The sequence below is a fragment of the Eurypyga helias genome, unplaced genomic scaffold (assembly GCF_000690775.1).
Source record: "Eurypyga helias isolate BGI_N326 unplaced genomic scaffold, ASM69077v1 scaffold39436, whole genome shotgun sequence".
Taxonomy (NCBI): domain Eukaryota; kingdom Metazoa; phylum Chordata; class Aves; order Eurypygiformes; family Eurypygidae; genus Eurypyga; species Eurypyga helias.
Genome location: NW_010256683.1, coordinates 1 through 11,082, shown reverse-complemented (window position 1 = coordinate 11,082; position 11,082 = coordinate 1). Strand labels below are relative to the sequence as shown.

The 11,082-nt window shown below is 41.6% G+C and overlaps 1 protein-coding gene across 1 annotated transcript in view; it reads left to right on the top strand.

The window, feature by feature from the left end:
- The window catches only part of USP42 (ubiquitin specific peptidase 42), a gene marked incomplete at its 3' end in the record, with an annotated part of 11,455 nt that extends 1,511 nt beyond the window's left edge, over positions 1–9,944 (top strand). Inside the window, exons 3-16 of the mRNA XM_010153752.1 lie at positions 922–1,032; positions 1,182–1,284; positions 1,452–1,519; positions 1,680–1,750; positions 2,291–2,373; positions 3,090–3,201; positions 3,598–3,738; positions 3,942–4,042; positions 4,469–4,607; positions 5,278–6,012; positions 6,347–6,435; positions 7,064–8,557; positions 9,013–9,308; positions 9,862–9,944. Of these exons, the coding sequence (XP_010152054.1) occupies positions 922–1,032; positions 1,182–1,284; positions 1,452–1,519; positions 1,680–1,750; positions 2,291–2,373; positions 3,090–3,201; positions 3,598–3,738; positions 3,942–4,042; positions 4,469–4,607; positions 5,278–6,012; positions 6,347–6,435; positions 7,064–8,557; positions 9,013–9,308; positions 9,862–9,944 (3,626 nt within the window). The remainder of the gene's footprint in view (positions 1–921; positions 1,033–1,181; positions 1,285–1,451; positions 1,520–1,679; positions 1,751–2,290; positions 2,374–3,089; positions 3,202–3,597; positions 3,739–3,941; positions 4,043–4,468; positions 4,608–5,277; positions 6,013–6,346; positions 6,436–7,063; positions 8,558–9,012; positions 9,309–9,861) is intronic.
- Positions 9,945–11,082: the final 1,138 nt, after the last annotated feature.

The window sequence follows — 11,082 nt, the reverse complement described above, 5'->3', positions numbered from 1 at the left end:
CCTGCTGATGGAAAGGTGATGAGATTTAGGATGTTGGTGTCGTAGATTCTCAGTCTTTGTAGCCTAGATACTGTAATGCACTAATGCTGTGATAAATTATATGTTCACTGTTGACCCATTAAAAGAAAAACCACCCTAGAAACCACTAGGAGCTGACCTCTTATGAACTCAAATAGATATTTGTGTGGGATTGGATTGAAATTTAGACAGACTTTTATTCTAAATACAAAATTTGAATTCTTTTAAACCCTTGAATTTGTTTTCTTTGAATTTCATTTTTATACTTGAATTTGTTTAAGCCCAGGAGCCTCTTTTCATAACTATATATGTATATTTTTACAAAGGCACCTGTATACTTTCTAGTCTTTTATTTTAATATTTATTCCTAGAAATTTAACTGTGTTTTCTTAACAGAAATAATTCTTATATATGGTAAGAATCCTGTTGAAAAAGGAGGGCAGAAATACTAATACATACATGACTTAAATCTTTTCTGTTTCCCAGAGGATTCTTAGCTCTGTGTCATGTAGCTCACCTAGCAGCAGTGTGCTGAAAATAACACACATTCTCTCTTGATGCTGTACCATCAATGTCAGTATTGTTTCCTCATACATTCTGCAGTCTGTGGAGTTCACATTCCTGTCAGCCTGGAGAAAAAAAAAAATAGACATTGCAATAGTTACTTAAAGTGCATTTTCTGATGAGAAACCTAATACAGACTTAATCAACATTTTTATTCTATACCGTTCTGCATAATAAGATGTCACCAAATGGTTGGGATATTGACACCTTAGGAGAGGAGAATGTGGCATGGAGAGTGGATGTTGTACCTAGAACTTAAAGATTGTTATTTTGGTTTAGTTTTTTTTGTAGCAGTGTCTATTTGACTAGACTGGGGTGCTTTCTTCTTTCGCTCTTCAGGTCATGAAGAAGGTTTCTGTATGATGTGCACTATGGAAACCCACATTAACCAGGTCCTGTGTTGCTCTAATAATGCCATCAAACCTACGTCTGTTATCAATGGCCTTAAAAGTAAGTGATTTCAGATATTTTTTTTGATGGTTTTTAATTTTTCAAATAATTATATAAATGATGTTGATATTTTAAAGAAGAGATATTTTAGAAATACGATTTTTCTTTCATTTTTATGAGATAAATGTAATAACCCTCTTATTTATTAGGAATAGGAAAACATTTCCATTTTGGCAGTCAAGAGGATGCACACGAATTCTTAAGCTTCACTGTCGATGCTTTGCAGAAAGCTTGCTTAAATGGAAGTACCAAGTAAGCATAAGCAAATGCATTTTTAAATGTTCTCTAGCCCCTCTTACTCCTTTATTTACTACAGTAAATTAAAATCTATGTCCTTGGTTTTCATAAAAAGAAAAACCGTTTGAAGAGTTCACTCTGTGCCTTAAATCTTCTGAGATCTAGTTATAATTTCTTTCCAGATTGGACAGATCTTCGCAAGCCACTACGCTTATTTATCAAATATTTGGAGGATATCTGAGATCCAGAGGTACTTTTTAGAAATCTTCCTGTCCTGAACCTGTCTGTGTCTTTTTGTGTGTGTGTAGTAGAAGAGTTTGTAGTCTGACTAAAGTAATACTTACTAATCATTTAAATTTACGCGGTTAGTCTCCTTCACATATTGCTAAGCATTTCTATTTTGATTCCAGTTAAGTGCTTGAACTGCAAAGCAGTTTCGGATACATACGAGCCATTCCTCGATATTACTTTGGATATAAAGGTAGGATGATGTTTTGTGAATATGGTTCCAGATGTGCAAAGACTTGCAGAGCTTTCTGAAATAAACATATTTTCCTTAAAAGCAAGTACGGTTAAAATAAAAGAGCTTGGTAGTGGATAGGATTGGATTGGACTTTGTTCTGCTGTGGAAGCCATGTCAATGGTCTCCATCTTTGCATTGGGTTTTAGCTGGAAAAATAATAATTCCATCTAGACAACCAGTGATACTGTCACACTTCTTGATTATTCTGCTTCAGCATACGTCTGTTGTTGGACTGATGGGTTTGATTGTTCTCATTATTGATGCAAAAGCATATCGCAGATGGCATCTGTGGTATCGCAAAATTTGTTTATTTCAAAGTAGAATCATTTTCAGTTGAGGTAGATGCTTAGCATACTCTGTTTCTGTCTCCTTCAGTGTTTGTTGGTTCAAAGTAGGCTACTCAAGTATGAGCTAGCAAGGTTCTCTCATAAACTACTAGTAAGTGCTTGAAATTTTGCATTTCCAGTGATTTATTGCTCTGCTTTCTTACTCATCCAGGCAGTTACATCTGTCACCAAAGCTCTAGAACAGTTTGTGAAACCGGAACAACTGGATGGTGAAAACAGCTATAAGTGTAGCAAGTAAGATTATTACTAACGACAGCTTACATTAAACACGTGGCTGGTATTATTGCATGACTTAGAGCATGTTATCTTTTGACTTTGTTTAGAAATGAGATGAGACACAGCTCTCTGTGGTTCTTTTCACTTAGTTTTGTTTATACAACTAATAGACTGAAATCATCCAAAGCTTGGAAAATAGTACATTTGTTTAAGAGAGTAATTTTTGGGTTTCTGTTTGAGTATTTGGAAATCTATTGTAAGCATTGTGGCCATTAGCTCACAGTAGACTTTTATTCCTAGTATTGTCTACACTGGGTCTTGACAGCCTTCCTAAGTGTGAAGTTGCACACTGAAATATCTGTATGGTACCTGGTCTGAGATTCTGGTGATGTGCTCCAGTGAGAGATTCCTGCTCCTGCTTTGCAACGAGTTGTTGGGAAGCCCTACCTTTTTGGCATAACAAAGATACATGTTCAGACTTTTGTTTGTCTATCAAGAGATAATATTCTAAATCCTTTATTCTTTGTTCTGTAGAGTTGTCCTCTTACACCCTACTATCCTCTCTCTGTTAGCAACCCTGAAATGCAGTGTTTGGATTTATGAAAAGGAAAAAACATATTATGCAAGTAAATCTCATTCAGAGAGCATAAGCATGTGTGAGAGATGAGACCTTGCTTGACTTTTGAGGAGGGGAAGAATATGCTGTTAAACATTGGTCTGTGCTTGTTTTTAAGGTGTAAAAAGATGGTTCCTGCCTCGAAGAGGTACACGATACATCGTTCTTCTAATGTTCTCACAATATCACTCAAAAGATTTGCAAATTTTACGGGCGGAAAGATCAACAAGGTATGCTTATAGCTGTAATGAACTTTGTCTTCTTGGAGTGGGAGATTTCCCAGAGAGGAGCACTCATTTAACGATTGCTGACGTCTGCAGGCGGTAGCTGTAGGCTAGTAACTGTCGTCTCAGAGAAGTCGAGATAGCAACTGTGACTTCTTTTGTAATACCAATGAAGTTCCTCTATGCTCATAGGAATACACCTTACTCTTAAAGAACTAATTCTGTCGAAAACAGGTGCCTGCGAGTTATTAAATTATTTAATATTGTTTGTGAGCATAGGTGTTTTTAAGTGAATCCGAATAGATTCAAATATTCCTGGTCCCTGTTTATAGAAGCGTTTCTCTCAGGCTGTTTCCTGAAGTATTTCAGGATAATTTTTCAGTCTTCTTGGTCTGTGTTTAGGATGTAAAATACCCTGAATATTTGGATCTTCGAGCATACATGTCCCAGTCAATTGGAGAGCCTCTCATCTATGCTTTATATGCCGTTCTTGTACATAGTGGTTTCAACTGCAACGCAGGACACTATCTCTGCTTCATAAAGGTAGATATCAGCTTGACTTCCAACGGGCTAAAATCTGTGCTGACAAAGAAATGAATGTTCCGGTAACCACTCCTTCTAGGGGAGAAGGTTGCATTGTAGCCTTTGTTTGATGTGTATTGGTATGTTTTGTTCTGTAGCGTTCTCTCTGATGTCATTTGGAAAGCATGCAGTTCATCCAAAGATACCATTGTCTTTATTTTCAGGCTGGTAATGGACTTTGGTATCGAATGAATGATGCCTCAGTAGAACTTTCTGATATCAAAACAGTTCTCAATCAGCAAGCTTATGTACTTTTCTACATCAGGTAATAACAAATTTTAAATGTGTTCAGGATATATTTACTTTCCTGTTATTGATATTTTTCTTTCTGTCCTAGAAAAAGATTACTATTGGTATAATTCACTTCTGTCTAACCTGAAATTCTGTGTCATTTATTATCTTTCATTGATTGACCTTAAATGCTGTGCTTGTGTACACTGCTATATATCTGCTCTCTGTAGCTGGCTAATTTAGAAAAGGGGAGAAATTAAGGCCCTAGATGGTGTAAGGATGAGTTATTGCACTAGTCATTGCAGGGAGACCATTATCTAATTTTCCGTTTGCTGTCCGGATTAAGTCTTCTGTATATGTCTTCTGTGTCATCTAAACTGTTCCTGTAGAACTATAGCATGGGGTTTAATCCAAGAATAGGCTGAAAGAAAAACTCTAAGATCACTGCTCTTTTCCCAAGGCGCTATGATTTGACACTCGGAGAACATACTTTTTACTTACCAGCACCGTCTTACCCCCGTTCATTCCTGGGTCAGCGGGGAGCTAACAGTAAGCAGGCTGGATTTATGGGACCACGACCACCTCCTCATATGCTTAAGGTAATTTTAGGGGGGAAGATAATGACACCAGATTGATAGTGGTTTTCGGTTTTGGCGTAGGGGTTTTTTGTTGGTTTTTAGCATGAGTTTTATTTTCCTTCCCACACTGCAGCTTTCTTCACAGCTCTCATGCTACAGCCAGAATTATTCAAGTAGAGGCTTATCCTAAATCGTGCAGCCATGCTACTCCATTACTTTGTACTTCCAACTCAGCTTTGTAAAGCGCTGAGAACTGCGCTCTTGAGACAATTGGAGTAGTCTATTAATGCTTAAATAATTAGAAACAAAAAAAGGTAAAGATCTTTTTCCCCTGCCTATCAGTGTCACTTCAGCTGAGGCAGGAACAAGGCAATCTGTTTTCACTGCGTACCAGAACACTTATTCCAGTGTTTTCAGGGAATGTTTAAAGGGGAGAATACATACATTGGGGAATAGCTTTAGTCCCTGTTGTTTGGCTTGATGAGCATCAAAACCAATGCTCATCTGATACCAGTATGCAGTAGATTGAAACACACTTACTGGACTTAGGCTTGTATTTGAAGGGGGGTGGTCTTTCTTCTTAGGTGGTGAGGCAATTGGTAGAATATCTAGGAGGAGGATTTCACGTTTTAAAACTTCAGATGCCCTGTGTTCACACGTCCATCTTGCAATCTCTTATTTTTAAATACAGAATTCAAGTCGTTTAAATGGAAACGGACCCCTGAAAGAGGATCCAAATACCATTGGCGTCACCCTAAGAAGACAGTCCCCAGCTCCGCCAGCAGCTTGCATTCAAAACTGGGCAATTACCAGGCCTTCAATTACTGATCCATCAAAAAACCAGAAGATCACTATCAGTATTCATAACAAATTGCCAGCACATCAGCCTGTGTCACACCCTGACTGTCTTAGCAGCGCTGCAGAGGATGAGGATCTCAGCAAGCCTGTTCCGTCATCCACCATTACAAATTCTTCTGCAGCTGAGTCTACCTCAAATGTACCTACAGTGTCAGTTGCTACTAATGTTTCCAAACAGGAAGTTGCTGATGAAACTTTCCTTGAGCCTCTAGTGAATGGAAATCCTAAACTCAGCTCTGACAACGCAGTCCCTTACGGTGCAGAATCTTCAGGAATATTGGAGGAGTCGAAGGGCTTGTTTAAAAGGAATTGCAACATAATATCTTCTAATGGAATTTTGATTGGAAAGGCTGTCCGTACACTGCAGAATTCCCATTCTTCCTGTCAGAACGCTGAAGAAGAAAGATCCCAGCATGAGCTGCCAAAAAGCGATTCACTAAATGGTGCTATTAGTTTAGATAACGAATCTAAAGAAAACGGACTGAAACTTGATGATTCCACTTGCCAAGTCCAACCTGTGAAACCTTCTGAGATACTATTTACTAAAACAAACGGATTGCTTGAGACAGTAAGTTGTGTTTATTCCAGGTATAACTTCTCACCATTCAGGAGCATTATAGTGTTCCCAGTCGGTGTAAAAGGCCGAGCAAGCACACAGCACAAACGCCGGGGTTGCACTTGGTGCTATTACCCCCTCAGAGGCTAAGCTGGTGCAGGAGAACTTGTCCAGAGAAGGTCGGCTGAGATAATGCTTGATAAGTTTCATGGAGTTACTGGGGGAGGGAGGGATGTGTAAAATGGGGATAGCGCATATAATTCCAAGTGATCTATTTTGCAAAAAGTACTTTTCTACTAAAGGTAGTATTTTTTTCTCTCTCTTACCTTCTATGTTTGAATTGTAGATGCCTGTAGCTTTGTCACCGGTTCCTCAAGAAATAATCTTAGAATCTCTGAGATACAGCCAGTTGAACAGCTTGGCAGAGGAGATGAGGTAAAACGAGTACTCTCTGATTAAAACAGGACTTGATACAAGTTTATCGTTGGCTCACCTGGCTGCTAACAGACAGAGCATTCCACGCTGCACATCCCGTGCCGCAAACATCAGCCCGGAGCTTGTCTTATTCTGATGTTAAATACGGGCAGATGCCTCTTGGAAAAACTTCATTTCTTCATAGAATGTTTTTCCCATTTCCTTCCATTGTTGGGAATACTTTTTCTATTCCTCTCTCCTTTTTTTTCCTGTAGGAAGGTGTGTGAATGTAATTTTCCACCGTTCGCTCTCCCGTTTGGGAGAGAGAGGGAAGTCCGTGCGTTTACATTTTTCTAGTTGGGGGGAGAGCAAATACAGTGGTTTTGCTATTGATGTGATTCAGAGCAGCAAGTGGAGGGAGACAAATGTGTTAAATGTGGGGTTTTTAATGCAGTACTTGCAGAGTCAGGAGGAAAAAAACTCGCCTTCCCTGGGAGCAGAGGAAGGCGTAAGAATAAGTTTCTCAATGGAATGTCTTTCAGAGTTTTCCAGTAGCCACTATTTTTTTAATGTAAGGGGATTCTACTCCTGACATTCATCTTTTAAATGGTCTTTTTCAAGTGAAAAACATTGGTTTTGTTTTGTGCAGTGTCCCTGGACCTCAGAAATCTGCTGAAAAGGATGCTCTTATAAAAACTGTAGTGATGGAAGCACTGTTTGCCTATGAAGAATCCAGGAAGATTCCTTCCAGCTTTAGCTCTGAGGTTGAGAGTCTTTTTACTCCGTCGGATTCTGAAACCATTTCTACCAAAGAAGAAGTTGCTGAAAGTATTACAACAAAAGCTGATAATGCTCATCCCAATATCAATGGTCAGCACAAGGTCAGGAAAAAATCCTTGGACAGTGAAGGTGAATTCCTTGGGCAGTGTGAGTCTGAAGACGGTAGAGACAAAGACAAACCAAGAAGATCGAAAGAACCTGAACTCATTTCAAAAGAAAACCCTTTGTACACCAAAGGGTCTCCTGAGAGCGAAGAGAAATTAGGGCAATCTTCCTCTCTAAAGTCTGACGTTGAATGTAGTTCTAAAAAACCTGCATCCCTGGATATGACAGATAAATACCAAGATACAAAGGACATTTCTAATAACTATGTAGAGGTACCACCTGTTAATGACTCTTCTATTATGAAACTGGATAAAGTTTTGGAGAGTCAATTTTCTAGAGAAAATGAGGGACTGAGCAATAAAAAATGTGAAGAAGATAAGCATAGGAAAAAACATAAGAAAAAACTATACGAGACTAAAAAAACTGACAAAGAGCACTACCGAAGGAAGAGAGGGGACTCGGACACTGAAGAGAGGGAGGAGAAGGAAGCCAGAAGCAAACCAGAGGATCATTCCCACAAGAGGACGTGCTTTCGCAGTGTGGAAGCAAATAAGCAAAACCGTTATAAGCAGGAATATTACAGTGAAAACAAGTACAGATCTTCCCATAATGAAAGAAACAGTCCAAATAATGGCAAAAGCTCAGGAAAATATTCTCGTTACAGATCCCGAAGCAGAGAAAGAACAGACCAAGACAGGAATAGGTATTATCATTCCAAAGGAGAGAGAACTTGGCACAGAGAAAGATACTATCCAACTGAACCACGGAGGTGGCAGAAATGCAGATACTACCACGGTTATTATTCCTTCCATGGAATGAGAGATGGCAGAGAGAGAAAGTCCTCTCATTGTGATAAAGACTTTGACAAATCGAGTCAAGCTTACAGCAGGTCACATAAGGATTATCACTGCAAAAGCAGATGGCCTCCCAGTGCGCCCTCGAGGGAGGAAGATGTGCATCACTTCAGCAGCCACAGGGCAAACTTGCACCGTTTTCCAGTACCTCCGCAGCAGCCTGAAAGATACTCTCGTGACAGGCATGTACTTCCATCTCTGACCGCTCATTCCAATTTTGAGGACTCTTCCCGGGAAAATGAAAAAGAAAAACTAAGAAATGTAAAAAAATACACACACACAGAAGAAAGCGGAAGCGAAGTAGAAAAGAAATGCCACAAGATAGATGACCAAAGAATGAAGAAGTATAAGAAGGTCAAGAAGAAAAAGAAGTCCAAAGATAAACATCGGGAGAAGGATTACAAGTAAGCGAGGATTCCGGCATGGCCAGCAATGTTTTCCTCATTCTTTCCTGGGTGTTCTCACGTCTGCCTCTTTTCCCCGTGTCTAAGTGACGTCTGTAGCCTGGTCTGGCTGGGGATGACGTTGTCGGGTTGGTCAAGCGAAGACAGGAAAGATGTTGCTGAATTGAGCTGGGCTCTAGGTCTGGGTCACGCAGTTGGGGTCCCACCTCGCACTGGTTTGGGCCGCTTCACAGCAGTATTTGCTTTTTCATTCCACAGCTAGCCACTGCTAGTGATCTGTGTACGAACCAGGAGCTAGCGCCCCTCGGTTCCAGGGCTTCAGTTTGCTGCATGTGAAGTCAGCGAGGTGTGCAGAAACGACCTCAGAATAGCGGAGACGCTGCCAGTCATCCCCCGGGTAAAACGCGGAATGTTTGCCGTGCCGCGTCTGTGTTTAACTTCCCTGCTTGTTTCAGACCTTACGACGTGGGTCCCTGTGTGTTCTGCTTTGACGACGACAATCGCAAGCATAAGAAAAAGAAGAAGAAGAAGAAACACGTCAGGAAAATGAAAGGCTTCTTGGAATATTTCGATGCTGATTTCCAGAAGAAAACCCGGGAGAAGGAGAAGGAATCCAGTCCTCCAGGTGAGCAGTATTTCCGTGAGCAGTGGGGAAACCAGGGCGCTAAAGGACCCGGCACGGAAGGGAAGCTTTTTGCAGCGCAGGTGAAAGCACGCCGGAGGCTGCACCACACCAGGGCGTGTGCTCGAGGTCAGGGGCCGCAGGCGGTTGGCAGGACGCCCTTCTCCTCACACGGGCACTGTGCTGGGAAGTCTCGAAATGCTTGTGTGATGAAATCCTGCTTGGTATCATGGCTTCTGAACAGTCTGCAGTAACATTAAAAAACAGATGGATGGGCTTGTTTCCCCCCCCATTTTTAAGTGACTGGTAGGAAGGCAAGTCTGAAATAAAACTGCGAAGGGGTTGAAGGGCAAGTAACTTTGATTTGATCTGAAGGTGAAGTGGCAGACAAGTGGGGGAGATGGAAGAAGCCTTATTAAATCCAGTCCAACCAACTGGCAAAAACACCGATCTTGGGCAGCTGTATCTGGAAAAAGAATCCGGCAGGTAGGCAGGAGGCTCCGTAGGGAAGATGGAAGATGAGGACATGAGACTTCCAGGCACCATCATCCTAAAAAAGCCTGCCGGAGTCATCCATGGAAATCAAACACCGCGCCTGGCTGTTTCCTAACAGAGAACCAGTGCTGCCGGCTTGTGCCGAGCGACGTGAGTCACTGGTAACACTGGAATATTCTCGTTTCAGATGCCGATCAGCCTTCTGCTACGCGTGGCGACTTCCCAACCGTTAAACCTCCGGAGAACACTTCACAGCTGGACACCTGGAGAGTACGTTGAATCCCTGCTGTTGTTTTCTCGCGGTTGGTTTTTTCCCCCGTCAGTATAGGTTTAAAGACAGAGAAGTTCTTGATGACAGTTTTTTTGCCAACTTTTAGTATTAAATAAAGCCAGTTGGTGCTTCTTATAAAAAATAAATGCAAGGAGTGCCTGACTGAATTTACACTGAATTCTCTGCTGTTGCTTGGCACGATCCTGACTTGGGCTCTCAGTAGATAATGCAGTTTAATTCATTAGCTCTAGAATTACGCAGTGAAGAAGACTGCACGCTGCAACAAATGCAACAAAATCAAATTTGTCAACGTTGCCCATGAAGTGTTTCTGAACAGAAGTGTTCATAAAACCTTCTTAAATGCCTGTTACCTGACATAAGGCCAGTCACGGTCACTCAGGTGTTAATGAACAACCAGCCCTCCCCCCTCTGTTTTAGTCTCACAGGTAACCGAAGTAGGCCCTGGAGACAGCTCACCATCCCAAAGCAAGCTTTACTGTTAGACCTACCTGCCTACAGTTTAAGAATTGGCTCAATGGTCAGTGACCGTCCTGTCCAGCAATTGCCCAGTGTGGGAGGTGTCGTTCTGGCACAGGAAACGAAAGAATTCGTCTTCTGGCCGTACAGCCGGATGTACTTCACGATTTGGGGTTTAATCTTGGAAGAGATTTTAATCTCCCAAAACTCCTTGTGGTTTCCACGCCCAGGGGCACTGCCACAGTCAGTAGGTTCTTCCACTGGAAGGTTTGCTTAAGGCAGAGAGGAAAAAGGACGGTTGTATTTTGGACAGAGGCAGCCAAAAGCCTTATTCTGAAAATGCAGCCTGGAGGGAAAGCTGGTTGTTCACACATTCTCCTTGTGAAATTTAACCTGGTATTTCTCTCTCTCTTTAACCAGGAAAATTTAAAAATGAGGTTTTTCAAATACTGTTGTTGTAAAAATAGACCTTTTTTATGATGCCAGTCTCAGAACCCTCCCTGCGCTGCCAGCGTCTGTTCCAGCTCTGTTCTGCCGAGGGAGCGGGCGGAACAAAACGCATCTGCCCCAAACGCGCTTGGCGTTGGCCGATCCTGCAGCCGGCTGATGGCCAGCGCGGGCCCCGGGAGCCAGGCCGGGGGGAGCAGGAGAGCGAACGCC